This window comes from Falco punctatus, assembly GCF_963210335.1.
Source record: "Falco punctatus genome assembly, chromosome: 5".
Lineage (NCBI taxonomy): Eukaryota > Metazoa > Chordata > Aves > Falconiformes > Falconidae > Falco > Falco punctatus.
This window is the reverse complement of record NC_137584.1, coordinates 50,032,940-50,054,062: the sequence shown is the minus strand read 5'-3', so window position 1 is coordinate 50,054,062 and position 21,123 is coordinate 50,032,940. Positions and strand designations below refer to the sequence as shown.

Here is a 21,123-nt window from a genome sequence, read left to right as displayed (position 1 = left end):
ATACAAAAGTCTCCTCCTCAAGGCAGACGCATGTGGCGCAATTCGCTTTCCTGCAGCGGCGGGCGGCCCGCCCGGCCCGCCAGCCCCGGTGCTCGGGCGCTGCCGCTCGGCCGGCCCCCGCCACCGCCCCCCCGCCACGGCCGGCCCACCCGGAGCGCGGTCGCCGCTCCCCCGGGCCGCCCGGCCCCGCACGCCGCCGCCCCGCTCACCTGCCGCCCCGGCGCGGCGCGGCCCCGCTCACCTCATGGCCCAGCTCCGCGGGCGCCGCCCGCTCCCCCAGCGCCGGGCCGGGGAGCGCAGCGGCGGCTCCTCCCGTCCCCGCGGCGGTGCCCGGCCCCAGGGAGACGCCTGCCGGCGGGGCGGGCGGGCGGGGCGGAGGAGGGCCGGGCCGGGCCGAGGGCCGGGCCGAGCCCGTCCCCTCCCCGCCGCGCCGCTCGGCTCCGGAGCGGCGGGGCAGCGCGGGCCGGGCGGCTCCAGGGCTTCTGCCCTGCGACGGCGCTGCCGGGAAGCTCGTTGCCACCGCAGCGTGTGTCCCGGCCCGCGGGTGTCCGGCCGCCGGCGTGCCCGCGGCTGTGGCCGGGCGGAGTTGTCCGCACTCGTAAGGACCCGCACAAACCCCCTCACCCGCACTGGCGGCAGTTAATCGCTTCCGAGGCGGGCACCTCGCAGCAGTGAGAATTCCCTGTACAGATACCGATTTTGCTTCGTTATCTCGGGATTTTGTTGCAGACCCGCAGAGGGGTGCAGCCACCAGCTAGCAGTTCCCCCGAAGCGACTGGTGGCAGTTTCTTTTTGTCCTGCCACAGGTCATCCTTGTGGAAGTGCTTTCACCTTCTCCACAACCACCATTTAGGCGCTGGGAGAACCATGATCAGATCGAGCTGAGCCTTCCCTTCTCCAGGCTGAACACACCCAGTTCCTTCAGTCTTGCTTCCTGGGGCAAGTTCTCTGCATTTGAACATCTCTGCGGCCCTCCACAGGACCCTCCCCAATTGTTTAGTTACTCTTTGGAACTGGGGAAGTCCTCCAGGTGTGGACCAACAAGTGCCAAATAAAGTGCGATAATGGCATCCCTCATCTGTTGGTTATGCTATTGCTGACAAAACCTGGGACATAGTTTGCCTTCACGGTTGCAAGGGATGTTGCTGCTCAGCTTGCAGGCCCCCAGGCACCCCAAACACGTTTAAGCAGTGCTACACCCCAGCCAGCCAAAGTCCAGCCTAATCTAGGGCCCTGCTTTTAGAAGAGTTTGGAGCAGATGACCAGGGATCCCTTCCAACCTAGCTAGACCTTTCAGTGAGCCTGTGATTCAGCACGCTGTGGTTTTGGGAACTGTAGATAACTCGAGTATTATGTCAGCTCTGTTTGAAACAAATGTGTTTGATTGATTAATTACCATTAATTGAAATGGTAATGGTTTGCCTGATGGTATTTTCCCCTTAAATAATCTTTAGGTATACTCTGTAACTCATCATACGTATGAGTACTTTCCAACACGATCATCTTAAAAAAAGGTATGTTTAAAGTAGATATTTCAATTGCCAAAACATGATTCAATCACAATTTCTATTAAGTCAAATTCCACTGTTAGGTCATTTTTCACAGTACACATTGTCTCAGCAGTGACTGTAAAATCCAGCTAGGACTCTGATAGGTAAAAGTAATCTTTCTGAGGCAGCTTCAAGCATTATTGCACCAGCCTCTTTGCCAGACTTTTTGCCAGAAATCATGAACCCCACGGCAGTCAGCAGCATGGGATATGCCGCCACTATGGGTGCTACAGTTCACTGTCGGATTTCTTAACTTAAACTGCCAGGGACAGTATATGTATCTAGTATTGTATGTTAATAGCCAAGGTCTGGGCAACCTGAAGAGTGCCAAACGTTTGTGGTGGGGCTAAGGATAAGTGAGGCAACATAAGGTGGTTTATAACTACAACGATACTGCCATGAAGCAGCATCACAGCTAGACCACTGAAATGTGCTCTGTGTCATGTCTAGCTTCTGGTTTGTACCAGTAAAGAAACCCTAGCAGTGAGAAAGCACACTGAAATAGTTTCACTATGACAGATACTGTCATGCTGGTCTGAAGGTGTCTCCTGCAGGAGGGCAGGAGAGGAGTCTTCATGGCTTGGTGAACACCACAGGGCTGTTGCTGTGTATTGCTGTATACTGTTGCTGTTAATGTAATACAGCTTCTGCAGGCTCCCAAGGCTGATGCCATTAGAGATTGATAAGGTGAGGTTCATGTTCAAGGCATGCATATAAGAAGCAAGCAAACACTTTCACAGGTGTATTCTTTTTATTTGTTCTCTCTGCAGCTCTTTGAAACCCATGACTTCTGCCAGCAGCAAACCAGCCATGAACTTTACTCTCACCAAAACGCTCCCAGTCTGCTAGTGTGCAGTGGAGAAATGCAGAGGGTCCCGTTTGGTCCGTTAATATCAAGAGGATCTCCCAAACTGAATCAGGGCCAGGCAGTATGTCTTTTCTGTGACCTCAGTGTGGACTGTATTGGGAGACCCTGAGTGTTGGCTCCTCATGTTATGAGTAGATTTTGCAAAAGGTCAACAACTTTGGGGTTTAGAAGAGGAGGTAAGTCCAGACAGGTGTCACTACTGCAGCGTGCACCGTGTGCAGCAGGTGACATCAGTGTCTTCCTGCAGCCGGATTGCCGTGGGCTGCCCTGCCCTCTAGCGCCTGCAGTGCCGGCTGCCTCTGTCCCCTCCCCGCTCCCCCTCGCATGCACATGCGAGGCCACCCCCGGGCCACCGCGGGTGCAGAGCTGGCTACTCTGCGGCTTACCTGCCTGCCGGGGACAACTGCTGCCGGAGATACTGACCTGAGAAAGGGCATTTGGAGGGGAAGGGCATCAGGAGGGGCCCCCGCGGGGATGCGGTGCAAGGGATGCAGTGCTCACGCTAGGGCTGGGCTGAAGTGGCTCCCCCAGCCACCTGAACGCCAGTCCCTGAGCCACCCTGTCAGAGGCAAGGCTTGCACCACACCGCCTGCGTCACCCCTAACAGGTGACAGCTATGCCGTTTCCCCAAATCCCTCTTCCCCTCCTTACTGTTGCTCATGGTTTTCCGTTTCTTGAGTGACCAACAGGATGTGAGGGGTCCCCTCCCCTGCCAACCTGCCTGTATCTGGGGCTGAACTCAAGTACAGGGCTATTAATGGAGAACTTCCAATGCGGTATAAAGAAAGCTTCACGGCTGTGTGGCCTCATAAAAACAACCAGTTACAGCAAAATCTACACCAATACACAATACTTGAGTTATACCTATAAGTTCTAGTGAAGTAAAAAAGCAGGGCATACAATTCATTATTTTTTAATAATAATTTCAGACTACATAATAATACTACAACTTATTTAAATAGAATAATTCAACACTTCAAGTAAAATTTCTAGCAATCAAACACAGAGCAGGAGTGACAAAAATGAAGATATTCCAGGTGATCACCTTCCTCTTGTAATGTTCCAAACCCAAATACTCAAGTCAGCATTTATTTGAATCTTTTCAGGAATGATTACGGCAGTCCTCGAGATCATGCTGTCTCCTGTAAACACATGACAAAACAATCATTCAGTGATGAGGAATCCTTAAAACTGACATACAGTGTTCTGAAAATGAGCTGAAACATTTACAATTCTCATGAATCATGTCAAAAAGGCTTTTCATTTCTCTAGATAAAATTAGCCTGAAGTAATTTACCTGATCTATCTGAAGTGACAGGAGTCTCCATCATCACAGGGAAAAAACCAATGCAAAATCTTGGTCCAACTGAAATTGAGGTAAACCTCCCACCAACTTCAATGTGTAAACCATAGTTTTATTTCAAGCTTCCAATTCCAGTCATATGCATAAAAATAAATTCTTCTTATAAACTTATAGACCGAGCACAGACTACCTTAATTTCACATGCAACACATTTTGCTGGATGCTTTGAGGAATCAATCATAACTGAAAAAACAAGCACACTTTGTTGAAATACTGTCAGCTTAGCAAACAGAGGAGGAGTTTACAGGGGAATATTTCAGCTTTGAAAAGCATCCATGGGTGTGTTTGTCTACAATCTGTACTATGTGACTCTAGTCACTCAGTTTTAATACATTCATATTACATCAAACCACTGAGTGGATTTGTGGGTGGATACTTCTCCTTACTTCTGATTTTCAGCTACCTTCAGAGACAGGTAAATACCTGAGACCTTCCAAGGGAGCTTTTCCACGTAAGCAATAGCTGCCCTGATTTCACTGGATGTCCTAGCTCAGGATGGAGGGGAGGCAGCATCTGCCTTGGAAGCCACACGTACAAGTGGCCCAGTGAAAAGTCTGGACATTGATGCCAAAACAGCAGAGTAACTGCTCAGAGACAAATTTTGTCTTTAAGCAGCAAAGGTATTTATTTCATGCAATGTTAGGGAGCTAACCGATTCGCACCGGACAAACTAGCTCCGAAGTTTTCAGTGAAAAGTTAAGTAATTTATACAGTTTTCGTGAGAGGTTGCAACATCTTTACATACATATTAATTTGATTTTGACAACTAATCATTCCATTCATAATAGGTGAGATCTAGGTGGAGTAAACCTTTCAGCTTTCTTTGTTCAACGATTTCCTGACTCTGGTCTCCTTATCTCCTTCAGGTACCCACCTTATCTTTTCTAATTATTTAGAGTACATTCCTTTACTTTAACATCATTTAGTGGAACCTTTTCTTATTCAGAGTACTTTTCCTATTATTGAGTATATTCCTTTAACGTCCTCAGTGGAACCTTTTCTAATTATTCAGAGTACATTCCTTTCTCAACACAAACAGAGCATCACCCAGAGCATTGTACCAAACTCATCCTGACTAATTGTTTTAAGACCTTGTTCCGTTTCAACATCCCTTTTGAGGGTATGAGATGCGGCACAGGTCCTTATCTCTTCAGCTGTCATTCCTGACATCCCACTCTCAGACTGAGATATAGCCAGCTGACCTGCAGAGAGGAGGCAGCACAAAGCAGTCTGGACAAGGCAGGACTTTTTCCACAGGCGCAGCTAGCAAGGAAATGGTGTTGCTGCAATGAAAATGTGCTTTTATGAGTGGGAATGCCCCACTTGAGGAGCTGGCCTGTGTACAGACAGATACACATGGTAGTGCAAGCGCATCTTGTCAGTCACGTCTGGTACCATTTCCACCAGTGAAGCAGCAGGAAAGGAAGATTACAAAGAAAACGGAGACTGGACTTAGCATGTGGCTCCAGCCCCTTACACCAGGAGTCAGGAAGCAGAGGATTTTGCACTGGCAGCAATTTCCAGTGACAGGTAACTCTTTGACCCTGAAAAGCTTCAGGAACAACTGCCTTTGCTCTATTACCTACTGAGATGCCCATCCAAGATTGTCAGGAAAGGAGAGACTAACATGAGCAAAAACAGGTTTATCTAAGTGTTGTAGTAGCTACCTTTCAATATAGGGAAAGTAAAGAAATTCTGTTCTGAGAATGTTATCAATGCACTCACAAAGGTTGTTAGAATGCTCTCAATGTCCTTCTCATGACCTTCTAGCACTGGGTGTGAGACAGCATTGTTTTTCAACTATAAATATACCAGGTTTTGGGACAGAATTTCACTGCCATTCACTGCACTAGTAACGTCCCTCTTGATTCTTATAGCCTGAAACCAGCATATGGAAACACACTTCCATGCTCTGCTGTTGCTTAGGTTCATCCTTCAGCATGGCTAGGGCACAATACTTGTAAATAGATAGGAATTCATTTCTTCTTTCTAAGCCATTCATCTCCACTTACTTGATGACTTGCCTGCTTGTTACTCAGTTTCTAAATCCCCTGTTCCTGCTTGATCCGACTCTTCTAACTGGAAAGAGACGTGACGTGAAGGGTGTTCATCAGCAACAGGTTGGTCACTCCCTTCTTTCTCTGCAACCAGTTGGTCAGCAGCGTCTGTTTCACTGTCCGCCTGGGGTGCTGCATCTGCTGGCCTGAGCTCTTCAGCAGGTGCCTCTGTCTCATCAGACAGAGGCTTATGGCTAAATGCATCTAACCGTTTTTCAACCACTGTACGAATCAAGGCTGAAACAGAGAAAGCCACCATTAACACACAGAGGAAAAAAACCTGTAATTTGAGATTATTTTATATATTACTGACCTATAACTTCTTAAATGGGAAAAAACCAAAAATAACACTAAAAATGAAAGAACACTTGAATGAGAAAAAACATCCCTGCTGCTGGAGCCTAGTTCCAGCCAAATAAGCAGTTTACCCTGAAAGCAGTGATTTTAAAGGGTTCACCTGGATGGTTTTGTACATTTCCTCACTGTTGTTCCTTAGTTCCAGAGCAGGTCACCCCACCAGGAATAAGAACTAGCCGGGTTGCACACAGCGTGGTGTTTTTGGCAGTGGGAAATACTGGAACTATGGGAGGCATCAAAAGATCTTCTTTCTGAAAAGCAGCTGTAAAGCACCTATTCTTTACTATTTTTGCGGCTTAGCCTTTGTGAATTTTTCATTATACCCCTTCCAATGGATACAACAACAAAAATATACATCATTTAAATATGAAAAACAGAGGCCAACAATGAAAGAAGAGATGTTTAATGCAGAAAATAGGACAGGTATTAAGTTCCATTGTTAATTCATGAGCTGACTTCAGGAAGAAAAGGAGGGAATGGTCATCTCTGAGAGGACAAACCTAACTGCCTTACACTGAAGGTTCTTCCTTTGTAGTTCAGTCTTTTATTGGACAGTGACAAAATAAATCCTTTAAGTAGGCAGCTTCATTCAAATAGGTTAACGATGGATCCTTTGACTGTCCCCATATGGCTTCTGTGTAAGTGGGGAGAGAAGCCACCAACTACTTCAGCTGAGGCTGTGTCTGCCTCTACAAAACTTGGAGAATGCAACTTGACAAAAAAAGAGGATGTTTGTTCAACAGTGGGTGACTAGATATGATACCAAGCTGCATGGTGCGGTCAACATGCTGGAGGGCAGGGATGTCATCCAAAGGGACCTTGACAGACTTGAGAGCTGGGCCTGTGCAAACCTCATGAAGTTCAACACGGCCAAGTGCAAGGTCCTGCATGTGGGTCGAGGCAATCCCAAGCACAAATACAGGCTGGGCAGAGAATAGATTGAGAGCAGCCATGAGGAGAAAGACTCGAGGGGTGTTGGTTGACAAGAAGCTAAACACAGCTCGGTAATATGTACTTGCAGCTCAGAGAGCCAATCTTTGTACCCTGGGCTGCATCAGAAGAAGGCTGACCAGCAGGTCAAGGGAGTCTGCTCTCATGAAACCCCACCTGGAGTACTGCATTCAACGCTGGGGCTCCCAGCATAAGAAGGACAGGGATCTGTTGGAGGTCCATGAAGATGATCAGAGGGCTGGAGCACCTCTCCTATGAAGACAGGCTGAGAGAGTTGGGCTTTTTTGGCCTGGACAAGAGAAGGCTCCAGGGACACCTAATAGCAGCCTTCCAGTATCCAAAGGTGGCCTACAAGAAACTGGAGAGAGACTATTTACAAGGGCATGTAGTGACAGGACAACAGGTTAATGGCTTTAAACTGAAAGTGGATAGATTTAGATTAGATATTGGGAAGAAATTCTTTACTGTGAGGGTGGTGAGATACTGGAACAGGTTGCCCAGGAAGTTGTGGATGCCCCATCCCTGGAAGTGTTCAAGACCAGGCTGCATGGAGCTCTGAACAACCTGTTCTAGTGGATGGTGTCCCTGTCCACCGCAGGGGGGTTAGAACTAGATGATCTTTAAGGTCCCTTCCAATCCAAACCATTCTGTGATTCTATAACATGCACTCATCATGATTTTGTGTTTCTACACAAGACAGAGTTTAGACTGTTCAGGTGTTTCACCTGCAGCCTCTGAAGACTGCCTAATGAAAGAACCTGAATACTTAGGTTGAACTAGCCCCAAAGAGGCTGATATTTTAATCTATTTCAAAAGCAAGGGCATGATTTTTGACTGCTGAGCAGGTAAGGCCTTGTTTTGATTAAAAGTGTTGGTCACCTGACTTCTCAGTCAACCATGGCCTACGATTATCCTTCTCTTTTCCTTTCATGCAGGATGAACATGTTACTCCGTAGCTCAAGGAGCTTACACAAACAAGTGATGTTCATGGTATACATGTGGCTGTAGACAGAATGGGCTTTGCTGTCCCACTGGCACAACAGGCACGCTACAGAGAGTGGCACAGCAATGGTGGCTGTGTAACACGTGAGAAATAAGAGTTCTGTAGCAGAGAAAATAATGGTGTTCTTTAACCATTCTGTTCCTGCCAAATGTATTGCATCTCCCAGTATCAACATGGATAAGCAAGGAACTTCTGGCAAACCCCAAACAGAAGAAAGAAGTTTACAGGGTGTGGTAAAGGGACAGGCCACTTGGGAGGAAAATAGGGATACTGTCAAAGCATGCAGGAAGGTGACAAGGAAGGCTAAGGTCTGTCTGAAATTAAATCTAACAAGGGATGTCAAGGACAACAGGAAGGGCTTCTTCAAGTACATCAGTAGGAAAGGGATGACTAGGGAAAACGTGGGCCCACTGCTGAATGAGGTGGGTGCCCTGGTGACGAAGGACACAGAGAAGGCAGAGTTACTGAATGCCTTCTTCACTTCAGTCTTCACTGCCAAGGCTGACCCTCAGGTTTCCCAGACCCTGGAAGTGAGAGATGAAGTCTGGAGAAGGGAAGACTTTCCCATGGATGAGGAGGATCCTGTTAGAGACCACTTAAGCAAACCTGACAGACACAAATCCATAGGCCCTAATGGGATGCACCTCCAAGTGCTGAGGGAGCTGGCAGATGTTATTGCCAAGGCTCTCCATCTTTGAAAGGTCATGGAGGACAGGAGAGGTGCCTGAGAACTGGAGGAAACCCAATGTCAGTCCAGTCTTCAAAAAGGGCAACAAGGAGGACCCATGAAACTACAGGCCTGTCAGCTTCCCCTCCATCCCTGGAAAGGTCATGGAACAGCTCATTCTGGAGGTCATCTCTGAGCATGTAGAGGAAAAGAAGGTCATCAGGAACAGTCAACATGAATTCACTAAGGGGAAATCATGCCTGATAAACCTGATAGGCTTCTATGATGGAATGACTGACTGGGTAGATAAGGGGAGAGCAGTGGATGTTGTCCATCTTGACTTCAGCAAGGCTTTTGACGCTGTCTCCCATAACATCCTCATAGTTAAGCTCAGGCAGTGTGGGTTAGATCAGTGGACAGCGAGGTGGATTGAGAACTGGCTGAATGGCAGAGCTCAGAGGGTTGTGATCCATGGCACAGAGTCAGGCTGGAGGCCTGTAGCCAGTGGTGTTCCCCAGGGGTCAGTACTTGGTCCAGGCACGTCCAACTTACTCATCAGTGCCCTGGACGAAGGGACAGAGTGTGCCCTCAGCAAGTTTGCTGGTGATACAGAACTGGCAGGAGTGGCTGATACACCAGCAGGCTGTGCTGCCATCCAGCGAGACCTGGGCAGGCTGGAGAGTTGGGCAGAAGGGAACCCAATGAAGTTCAGCAAAGCCAATTTGTAGGGTCCTGCACCTGGGGAGGAACAGCCCCCTCCACCAGTACTGGCTGGGGGCTGACCTGCTGGAAGGCAGCTCTGTGGAGAAGGACCTGGGAGTCCTGGAGGACACAGCAAGCTGACCATGAACCAGCAGTGTGTCCCGGTGTCCAAGAAGGCCAATGGGATCCTGGGGTGACTTAGAAGGACCATGGCCAGCAGGTCGAGGGAGGTTGTCCTCCCCTTCTGCTCTGCCCTGGTGAGGCCGCATCTGGAGCGCTGTGTCCAGGTCTGGGCTCCCCAGTGGAAGAGAGACAGGGAACCACTGGAGAGGGCCCAGCGGAGGGCTACAGAGATGATGAGAGGACTGGAGCATCTTCCTCATGAGGAAAGGCTGAGAGAGCTGGGCCTGCTTAGCCTGGAGAAGAGAAGACTGAGCAGGGATCTTATCACTGTATACAAATGTCTTCAGGGCAAATGCCAAGAGGATGGGGCCGGGCTCTGTTCAGTGGTGCCCAGTGACAGGACAAGGGGCAACAGGCACAAACTGCAACACAGGAAGTTCCATCTGAATACAAAGAAGAACTTTACTTTGAGGGTGACAGAGCACTGGAACAGGCTGCCCAGAGAGAGTGTGGCGTCTCCTCTGGAGACACTCAAAACCCGCCTGGACACAACTCTGTGCAACCTGCTGTAGGTGAACCTGCTTTAGCAGCGGGTTGAACCAGATGATCTCCAGAGGCCCCTTCCAACTCTGACCATTCTGTGAACACAGCTCAAACAGTATAAAGCCAGCAAAGAGTGCAGCAATTTTATTATTTCAGTGGAGAATCCACTGCTGAGGTGTATGTAGTAGTAGTTTTCCAACATTAAAAATGTTTTGATATAGTTTAAGCCACACCCCCACCCCAAAAAAATAAAAAAAAACCACACCACAAAAAGCCACGGGTACTTGGCATTCTTGCTAAAATGACACCTCCTACCTTAACCCACAGCGACCCTGTGTGATATTTGTTCTGACTGGGAAAAAAACAATCAAGGACATCAAGCAGCCAGATTACATTCCGGGATTTGGTAACTTACAGTCAAGCACTGTCCTCCCCAGAACCTTCTTCTCTAGTGTTTCTTCCACTTCTGTCATCAGCCACGGAAGGAATTCTGTCTCAATATCTGTAAGAATTTAGCAGGAAGAAAGAAAGAAAAATAAAAAGTGAGCAACAGGATCTTGGGGCCACTTTTTATTTGCTGTGACCATTAAGGGATGAACATCTTTGCCAAAAGACACTTGCTCTGCAAGAGCCAGATGAAATCTCTCAGGTGTTGTTGGGTTTCTTATGTCTTGTCTCTCTTACTGAGCTTCCTTATCGTTACGGACCAAGACCAGAGTCCTCTCAACTGCAGTGATTTTCCAAAGGGTCTGGCACCACTGAAAGGCTAGCACAGATGAGATACACAGTAATGTTCTAATGAGATGAAAATATCCTGAACAAGTCAGGAGAATAACATTTCCTGCCTTGCTTTCCAAAGACATCTGGCTTCTGGTCTGCTGAAAGCATTTGTTCCCTCTGACTAAAGAGCTTTCTCACCCATGTATTTCTCAAATCATACCCTTTGTACACCATGGTCCCAAAGCCTGTCCTGTTTGCAAAATACACTCAGTTCCTGCATTTACCCCATGACTCATTCTGGAGAGTGTAACCATTCCCAAACTGTGGTCTGTGCATCCGTGCAGGGTCTGGGGAAGTGGGGTCCAGCAAGGCAGCCCAAAAGAAATGCTGCTGATTCTAAACAGTTGGAAGTCACCAATGTACAATTCCAAAATTATTTTGGGGGCCTAATTTTAATTAACTAATCTCTCCTTTGCTCTGATAATCATTAAAAAAGATTCAGAATGACATATGGATTTCTTTTCACGTCCTATCAAAATACATCTACTTCACTTTGGATCTCTCAGCTCTACCAATCCTAACCACCCATTTATTTCTCTCCAGTTCAAAAGCAGCTCTTCTCATTGTCACACTGTCAGCTTTTGCTTAGTCTTGACTACTTGTACAGATGTCCAATAATGTTTGTGTTAAATGTATGAGGTTGGAAATTATCTGTTTGGCCACAAATGTAAAGAATAAAGTCTTATGACATTATTCTAAACAACAGAACAATAAGCTACGTTTCATGGTTGTTTTGAGCTTTATATTACTCAGTTCACATATTAAAAAAAAAAAATACATACAAACCTCTTTCTATAGGGTCATAAAAAAATCCACTATCACGAAGATTGTTGAAGACTGAGGGAATGAGATCAGCCAAGTAACGCTGAGCGAATGCCCGAGCCGCAATTTTCTCTGTGGTCTCTTTCTGTTTCTGCAGCATTTGCATGTGCTGGCGTTTGCGACGTTCCTGTCAAGGCAATATTGCATGTTAAACTTTCAGGCCTTTAGCTGCTACTCTTTTGAAGAATGATCACAGTGTGAGATTTATAAATAGCAAAGATAATAAAAAGTACAGATACTTATGGTCTCTACCTGGTATTTGTGGCCTCTAACTTCCACAAAAAATCCTCATATGAAAGGGTGCTTGAAAGCCAGCTTGTACTCAATCTACGGAGTACTAAAATCCACAAGGACTAGAGGGAACCACATTCCTTCAGTATACTTTTTCTCATTTTGGCAGGTCTGTAAAATAAGGGCCTTCTAGCAGGCCAAATGAGACCCTTCTTTAATACACTGCTATGCATTGATCTCACAACTCTGCTTTATTACTGCAGATCAAGCTGATCATTGGCCTTGTAATGAGATGAAGTTGGGTCAGGATTTCCCGAACTTTTTATTTTTCCAGTATTATATCCTATTTGATGTAAGAAAAGATTAAAACTCAAATTGGTCCAGGAAAATATTAAAAATCCCAGTTATACAAGGCTGATTAATAGTGAGTGATTAAGACTTGCCTTTTTTGTTTATTCCTATTTCCTAGGTAGTACTAACAGAGCTTAATACTTGGAGATCTTGAGATGTATGTGTGCACATACAGTAGTGCATGCTTTGGGTATGAAATAATAGGAGGTGTCTCTCTTTCAAGCACTCTGACTACTCATTTAACAGTTATAATAAAAAGCCTTGAGTAACGGCTGTATCAGCTACAGAGGAAAATGCTGTTGGGTTTGGCCTCTTGATCAGGTGTCCAAGTACACCAGGTCACTGGAGCATGGCTGCTCCAAATAAACACAACAGCATGGTGGTGGTGCACGAGAGCAAATGACAGAGTGCAGCTATGTGGCACTAAAATGCTTTGAGGAATATGAAATTTGACAGGACACTTTTGACCATATTCAGCTTATTTCACAGCTTGTCTTTCAGTGCTGGAAATGGTTTTCTCTCTTCTAGTGAGCAGAGGCCTGCTCTGCTGTTAGGAAGTCCTACCTTCTCCTCTCTGTATCGCCTGTCCTGCTCTTCCAGGCGCTGTACTTCAGCAAGCTCTGCATTACGCAGCTCGGCATAGGCACGCTGATGTGCCCACAGCTGGGCCAGCTCTTCTTCCTCCATGACTTCCAGCAAAGCTTGCTCAACCGTTTTCCCAATCAACACTTCCAGGATCGGCTTGACTTCAACATCAAAGTCAAACAACTGAGGATGGAGTCAGGGAAACAGAGAGAAATGTCCCTTGATTGCAATCGCTCTTAGCACCGTGGCAAGGAGGAAAGGAGGGTGAGCAAAGCCCTTGTGCTGAAGGCAGCCTGAGAAGTGCAGGTGGGGCCCAGCGTCAGCTAAATCCGAAGCAGGAATGCAACTGGGGGCTAAGTGGTGAGTGGGCTGGAGTGAGACACCACACACCCGACCACAGCCAGCGGGGGGGCTGCCAGGGAGAAGCAGAGCACTCACCTGGACCCTATTTCTGTGTTCCCAACCCCTTCTTGGGCCGGACGCTACTTCTACAGGGGAAAGCTTTTCTCAGCATTGTAGTTCTGCTGCTTTCAGCTAAGAACCAGTGCACATGAAGAAGCACCTTCCTGAATTTTGCATTTAACCTCAAGCAAACATTGGAGACCTTTTGTTTGTTTGTTTGTTTTTGGCATATTCTGTGAGAAGTTCCTTTCTGGTTTTGCCCCAATTTTGCATCAGAAACATATTTTGTATGGGAGGTGTTTTGACAGTGCTCTTGGACCTGATTTTGCTTCATACCTCTCCTTCTTCTATTTGCGTGGCCACATCTTTTCCCGTTTTGGCTGGTATGAAAAGCGGAGTGGGTGGTCTGTCCAAAAATGCATCTGTTTGACACTCTGTATCAACCTCTACTGTTCGGTCACTAATCTCTTCCAAATACAGTTCTAGAATCAAAAGCACAATGAATACTGAAGTTGGAATCTTTTCATTTTAACTCTCAGCTATTTTGATAACTCTGCAGTGTGAATTATATCCAGAGTCCAATAAAAAGTATTCTATAAAGTTTTTTTAAAAAAGACAACTTAAAACATAGATCACTTTGCTGCATAGGCCATCTGATGCCACATTCTCTGTAACATCAGATGCACTTCTTGGAAGTGATTCCTAAAAAGGCATTTAACTTAGCAGGTTTCCAAATTCAGTCTAGACCATTTCAGCCCACCTTGCAGAATAAATAATTCTTGGTAGTCAATGGGATAGGATTTCAAAAAGGGATAATGATTGCCTATCTACTAATGAGTAATACTGAAAATAGAACTTTTTCTCCATTGTATGGGGCAAAACAGAACACTGGATCTTTTGGGTCTAAAGAATTATATTCTACTTCTGGCCCAACCAGAGGTGGCCTTGATGTAACCACACATCTGTAAGAGCATGTGTTTCATTTGAATTATAACTGTTTGTCTCCTACTGCAGAGATAAATAGCCTAGCTCAAAAAATAAGGTCTGTGGAGTACTTAAAATTATCTGTGGTAGTCAGTGGAAAGGATTACCAAGACTTACACACTAGACAGCCTCCTTCTGCATTCAAGAGTATTTGAATGGTGAAAAGCTGCTGTGTGCGTTAGAGGTGGTATAGGAAGTTCAGTGGGGCTGGGGCAGAGGGAACATTCAGAAACCAAAGCTCATGTCTGATTAGCATGCAACACAGCTGTTTTCCCAGTCTGTAAGTCAGTCCAATATGAAAAGATTTTCGAAGGGCACAGCAATACATTACTCACCTCGTGATTACCCCACTGCTAAAGTTTGTTTTTCCTACACATAAAATTGTTTTTCCCAAAATAGGGCAGTTTCCTACTGTAAATTAGGGTGTGTCCCCCAACTTTGCAAAGTATTCTTATTCTTACATGTGACTGCACTCTTAAGCAAAATTTTTTAAACCCCTCTATTTTAAGCATGTACCAAAATTCTCTGATGATACTGGAAAAAGAAAGAACAAATCAAGAAGTCTTGACTAGTGCTCAAGAATGTAGACTAAAACCTGAAAAACAGAGCCTCTGGGAAAATGTCACTAATTAGCCAAGTGGATTAAATACAACTAAAAATAAGAGGTTATAATGGAAAGGATTAGAGAACCTCTGATTCTAGAGTTCTATGATTCTAACCTTAACCCCACATGATTCTACCAACTGCATCATCAATTTAGTAAGTGAATATAGATCTGCAAGTTTTTGTTTTCAGATGGATTTTTAAAAATTCAGCCTTTTACCTGTCTGTACATGAATGTGCTCTCTGCCTTCCACAGGCTCAGGTGTTCTTGGTTGCATTTGCTCTTTTGCACGCTTTCTAGCCAGTGCTCTTTCCCGTGCTTCCCTCTGCCTTTGAATCTCTAGGGGATTGGGTTGGGTGATCTAAGCAGGGATGAAGAAGAAAAAAACCCCACAAAACAGAGTAATTTTTGTACTTGTACTGGTTTTGGCTGGGATAGAGTTAATTTTCTTTTCAGTAGCTGGTAGGATGCTGTGTTTTGCATTTAGTATGAAAATAATGTTGGTAACACACTGATGTTTTCAGTTGTTGCTAAGTAATGTTTATACTAAGTCTTTTCAGTTCCTTGGGCTCTGCCAGCAAGAAGGCTGGAGGGGAACAAGAAACTGGGAGGGGACACAGCCAGGACAGCTGACCTGAACTAGCCAAAGGGATATTCCATACCGCAGAACATCATGCTCAGTATATAAACTGGGGGAGTCGTCCAGGGCATTGCTGCTCAGGGACTGGCTGGGCATCAGTCATTGGGTGGTGAGCAATTGTATTGTGTATTACCTGTTGAGTTTTTTATTCCTTTTGGATTTTATTCCTCTCTCTTTCTCTCTCCTTTGCATTACAATTGTTGTTCTTAATATTATATTTCATTTTATTTCAATTATTAAATTGTTTTTATCTCAAGCAATGAATTTTTCCATTTCCTCAACTCTCCTCCCCATCCCACCAGAGGAGGGGAGGGGGGGAGTGACTGCATGGTGCTTAGTTACTGGCTACAGTTAGACCGTGACAATACTTGAAAATTATACTGATTTCTCTCTACAGGAAAATGAAGGTTGTTGTTTGATATTAATGCTACAAATCTAGCATTTCAGATTTGCTTTTTCCTGACCCTAAATTTTGAGCTACCTTAAAGACTGTAAGGCATGAAACTAACAAGGTATGCCAGCTGCCTACAGTCACGTACTAATGGCATCTCATACTAAGAGCGATTAATTATTATTTGGAAGTGGATATTGTATACAGAACTTTTCTTTGTGAGATAAAAGTATATTAGAATGGCACGTTCTTGCTGACAAGTGAGAGTTTCTAGGTAAAACTTTAAGAAGGTCAAAGGGACTTCAGTCCAGTTACGATATTATCAACGAATTGTTTGCTAGATAACAATTATAGGGTCTTTATTGCTGATGAAGCAAAAGAAACCCATACTAACTTTTCAATTCAGTCCTCTTTTATGAATTGAAATGAACGTGAGTTTTGAACTTCTTAAACAGAAGATGTGCAAAATTCACTCTAAGAAACAGCTACTGAACAAAGCTATATCCACAAAGTAGCTTTTAAAAATACAGACTGCTTTAAATTCTTACACAATCAAATTATCTGTACAGAAATATTCTCCAAAAATAAAATATCACTGAAACATTTACTACTGTATCAGGTTAAATAAAATACTTCAGATACCAAGACAATTTTCTGAAAGCTACTATTCTCACTGATGACACCTGTATATGATAATACATTATGCAGCGATGATTTGTGCTCAGGATCATTACACTAAAGAAATGTGGTGGTGGGTGGGGGAATAATCAAGCACTTAACTGGGAAAAAAAAAATCAGAACTACTCAAGTGAAACTAAGTGCTTTAAAGAAAAGCTGAACAGAGGCACATGCTAATTTAACTGGGCCTGTGACTGCGTGAAAAATTACAACATCAGTATTTAAAATAGAGGAACAGCTTTCTTTCCCTACCTATTACTTTTCAACAAAGCTGCAGCAGGATCCAGATAAAAACGTACCACAGGTTTGACTTGAAGGGAGTAGGTGTTGCCGCGCACTACTCGGCGGTCGTACATGAGGTTGGCGTAACGGAGCGGCTCCTTCTCTCTGCAACACGAAGCGCAGACAGCGCGGTCAGGGCGGCAGCCGGTGCGCGGCCCCCGCACGCAGGCCAGGGGCCTCTGAAGGCCGGAGCCTGCCGTGCCCCAAGTTATGGGACGAAGGACCTGGCGGCCGGGCGGCGGAGGCTCCCCTCCCGCGGGAAGGGCGGCGGGGGAGCCGGTCTGGGGGGGGAGGGGAGGCGGCGGGGGAGCCGGGGTGGGGGTGGGCGCGGAGGGCGGGAGCGCGGCCCGCTGGGGACGCGTAGGCCGCAGGGCCGGAGGGCGCAGCCCGCCGACACCGGCACTCACGGCTCGGCGGCGTCCGGCGGCGCTCGGTACTTGGGGCGAGCGGGCAGGGCGTGCGGCCGGCTGCAGTAGCTGTAGAGGATGGCGGGGGCCGCCGCCACCTCCAGCTGGCGGGTGGGCAGCATGGTGGGGTCCGGCCGGGCCGCGGCGGGTCCGGCTCGCTGAGGGAGCTGCGGCAGCCGCCCCGCGGCGGAGAGCGTCGCCGGGGCAACGCGCGGGCGGGGCGGGAGGGCCCCGGGAGTCGCGGCGCTGTCGGGCGGCGGCCGCGCCGCTCCCTCTCACGCCGGTTTTCCTGCCAGGAAAGAGCCGCAGCCCGAGGGAGGTGTAAGGAGGCCGTGCCCGCTCCCCAGGCTCTGGGGTGCTTAGCGGAAAGCTTCAGCTGCTGGCGGGTTTGCGCTCGGTAGCGCTGCTGGGCCGAGGTAATGAGGGAGTTCAACCGCGAGGCGTCGCCGTCCCCTCGCCCCTGCGCGGCCGCTCGGGGCCGGGCGGTGGCTCAGCCCGGTCTGCGGGGCCACCGGCGGTGCGGACGTGGGCTGGGGGACCGGGGAGACCTGGTGGCTGCCGTGCCCGTGGCCTCAGTGTCGGTGTCCTGAAAGGCAGCCCAAACAGCGGCACGTCTAACGCTGTTGTTTGCTTGGTGGGGGTTTGGGGTTTGTACCCACACGAGCAGGGGATTTGGATGCTGTAAAGGTGTCGTACGATGGGAGGGAGGACAGTGAGGTGGGCCCTCAGGGTGCCATCCCGTCCGTAGTGAGCTGCACTCGCTGTCATCACAAATCATGAAGATGTGTTTTCAGATTCTGTGAAAAAATTCCATTAAGAGAAACACAGTAGCAATTAAAGGTTACTGATACAGTGATAGCTCTTTTTTTTTACCTGTGTGGGTAGTGATATGCCTTGATTACTTTGGCAAGACTGAGTATGTAAAATAATCCATGTCCTTTGTTTCTGAAATATTTGGTTCAAATTTAATTTATGGGTGAAATGCAATTTATTTCAGCTCAGTTATGTTACTGTGGCAGGTGCCTGTGCTCCGTGACAGCCCTGTGTGGACAGTCACCGACAAGAGAACTGGAGGTAGCAAAGAGCACTTCATAGGATGCTGCAAGGCACGGGGAAGCTGTACAGCAGGGGTCCTCAAACTACGGCCCCCAGGGTCCTCAATCCGGCCCCCGGTATTTATAGAACACACACACACACCCCGCCGGGGGTTGGGGGGGAACCAAGCAGCCGCAGATGACTGCCTGCCACTGCATCCGTGCGCCGGCCCCCTGGTTAAACAGTTTGAGGACCCCTGCTGTACAGCAAGAGAAACTTTTAGAAAAAGAAGCAAAAAAAATCCCCACCCCAAACGAAAAAAAGCCTCTCAAAAAGCAAGGCCGTGTGTGGGAGGCAAGGGAAAAGAGGAAGGAATGGTTTTGTAATTAATTAACAGGCAGCTTGCAGAATCAGTACAGGAATGGGAGTTGTGTTGACTACACAGTTGCCTGCTGGGTGGTGGGACAAGAGGATACGGGGCTGCAGGAGCATGGTGCCAAGTGTCATGGGGGTGGGAGGGGAGAACAATCCTTCAATACTTGCTTGTGTTTGAGCAAGCAAAGTTAACGAATCTGCTGCTTCTGCTTTTGGACTGGGAACTTGAAATCTAGGTAGGTATCTCCAGGCTGTTAGGGACATGGTGTTTTGTGTTCTCCTGAAAAACAGCTGCAGCATAGTCTTCAAAAATATCAGTCTGTACATGTCTGATAAGGAACTGAATGTGCTTGCTGAACAAGCCTAGAAATCTGGCTGGAATGGACTGGGTAGGGAGACGATGAGAAGAGTGCCTGTAACCATGAGCAAGGATTCCTGGGGAGCTGCCTGTTAAATACCTGTTGCCCACAGATCTTGTAAAGATGAAGGTGTTGCATCATGGGTTGGTTCTGTTAAGCTCACCTCAGCCTGGTGTCTCACCTATTAGTGAATTACTGATTCGCCTAACGTGCACTGATTGAACAGCAACGACTCTACTGCTTTCCTCTGTGAAACACTACTAACTCCTAAGTTACCAATTTAGTGCAAATGGGAGAGGAGAAGCTCTCTGACTTTGCAGGTTAGCAGAGCTTGGTAAGTAACAAAGCCATGCCCAGGAAAAACCACAGCTCTCTTCCCTTGCCCCCTTTTATGCTGTTTTTTGCTAAAAATAACCCCCAAGTTCTGGAACATTTCAAGTCATCACAAGACTGACTGCAGCAGGAGCCAAAAACACATTGATTGTGATCAGATGGCTAGGCTGCTGTTAGTGCCCAGAGCTGCACTCCAGATCTTGCAGTCACAGTGGCTGTTCCACATATTCTTTGGAGGGTCATCTAGGGCCTGCACAGATCTTAGCGCAGGAGATACGACCTGGGAAGTGGGCCTACCTAGCAAGGAATGAATCAATCCATCTCCCACATGGCAGCTAAGAAAGGTCTTTTGAGGTGCCTTCAGCTGACTTGAAAGCTACATAGCAAGGGCTTTGTCTCCTTCCAAGTTAGCTGTGGGTCTGTTAAAACGCCTTGGAGCCACAGACAGACTATTTGGTTTTTTGTTTTCATGAGAATGAGAATTTCCTGGCATTGTACCATACCTTCTGGCATGCCCCTTGGCTTTCTGGATGTGAAATGAAATTATTCACTGCAAAGCAAATGCGAAGGTATTAGCATCTAGTAACAAAAGATGTGCATCCACTATTTGTTCGAGCACCTGGGATGCATTCTATAACTACTGAATGACATCTTGAAATACAATATGAGAGGTCTACAGTGCTGAGACTGGGCCTTTCTGGGGCCCTAGCTTTCATGATGCTAGCTTGTGAGACCTTGTGCCACAGTCCAGTGTATAATGATGCTGAGCAGACTAGCTGTGTCTAGTTTCCACTATCTTAACTTTCTGCAGCGCTGCATAATTAAGAAAGGGAGGAGGTTTGCAGCACTAATTTGGATATAGACGATGTACACAATGCTTAATTATCAAGGAATGACATGGAGGGGCATATTGCTTTCTCAGAGCATTGCCTTCTGTCTGGAGAGAACCATGACTGCTTTTAAAATTACAGGAACACTTCCCTGATGTAATACTGTGTAATTGCCTGAAATTTGGATTAGATTTGGTTCTCCATGGTCCTGAGATAGAATTTTAAGATGCAGTTTTTACCCCTCTGGGCCTGCAGGTAAAGGGATTGAGCTCGCAGTCTTGGGAGTAACTCTGCTTGAGGCCAAAATAGTAGACATCACAGAGTCATAGAGCAATATAGGTTGAAAGACACTAGAGACATCCAGAATCTAATCCCCTTGCCTAAGCAGGGATAAATTAAAAAATAGATTGGATTGGTCAGGGCCTTCTGCCAGGTTTTGAAAATCTCCAGGGATGGAGATGCTTTGGGTAGCCTTGAAAATCCCAGAAAGCATCATGCTACTGCTAATCAATGACCTGAGATGTCTGACAGAAATACAAAAAGCAGTACAAACATGGACAGCCATCAGTGTGGCTGCAAAGATGAAAGAAGCACAGAGCCACATGAGGTGCATATGTACTGTTTGCCCCAATGCTGTTGGAGAACAATTAATAGAAGCACACTGAAACCTGCTTTTAAATTGCTGCGGTGACATGATCAAAGAGAATCAGCAATACTGCACCAGTATTGTGTCACTGGTGTCTGCCAGCCCACAGATGGTGTCTTTGCTGCTGTTTGTAAGCACCTGGTTCAATGCATCTGTGATATACAGATACTGCCTACGTATAAGCCTGGTCCTAATTGTGAGATA

General features: G+C 46.8%; 2 protein-coding genes across 5 annotated transcripts in view; both read right to left on the bottom strand.

Annotated features, from left to right (window-relative positions):
- The window catches only part of PLAGL1 (PLAG1 like zinc finger 1), a 53,411-nt gene extending 52,395 nt beyond the window's left edge, over window positions 1–1,016 (bottom strand). The window contains exon 1 of one of the 3 annotated variants that reach the window (XR_013928575.1): window positions 242–1,016. The gene's annotated coding sequence lies outside the window, so the exon portion shown is untranslated. Of the gene's footprint in view, window positions 1–209 lie in introns of all 3 variants that reach the window. The other 2 variants (XM_080390061.1, XM_080390065.1) reach the window with 2 other exon arrangements.
- Window positions 1,017–3,315: 2,299 nt separating this feature from the next.
- On the bottom strand, window positions 3,316–17,583 carry RSPH3 (radial spoke head 3). 2 transcript variants are annotated; one of them, XM_080390077.1, is made up of 9 exons: window positions 17,342–17,583; window positions 16,952–17,039; window positions 15,163–15,304; window positions 13,692–13,837; window positions 12,933–13,136; window positions 11,751–11,913; window positions 10,600–10,686; window positions 5,794–6,075; window positions 3,316–3,560 (listed from the first exon to the last, which is right to left on the bottom strand). In XM_080390077.1, the coding sequence occupies exons 1-8, from the start codon at window positions 17,461–17,463 to the stop codon at window positions 5,813–5,815; spliced, it is 1,215 nt and encodes a 404-aa protein (XP_080246203.1). In that variant the 5' UTR covers window positions 17,464–17,583; the 3' UTR covers window positions 3,316–3,560; window positions 5,794–5,812. The 2 variants fall into 2 exon arrangements, with proteins under 2 accessions (XP_080246203.1, XP_080246204.1); XM_080390078.1 differs by lacking the exon at window positions 12,933–13,136.
- Between the last annotated feature and the right edge of the window lie 3,540 nt (window positions 17,584–21,123).

Coding starts and splice junctions, on each gene's coding strand:
- RSPH3 (XM_080390077.1), bottom strand. CDS start 17,463: ATGCTGCCCACCCGCCAGCTGGAGGTGGCGGCGGCCCCCGCCATCCTC. Junction 17,040..17,341: donor CCGCCGGACGCCGCCGAGCC/GTGAGTGCCGGT, acceptor TTCGTGTTGCAG/AGAGAAGGAGCCGCTCCGTT. Junction 13,838..15,162: donor GCACATTCATGTACAGACAG/GTAAAAGGCTGA, acceptor TTTTGATTCTAG/AACTGTATTTGGAAGAGATT.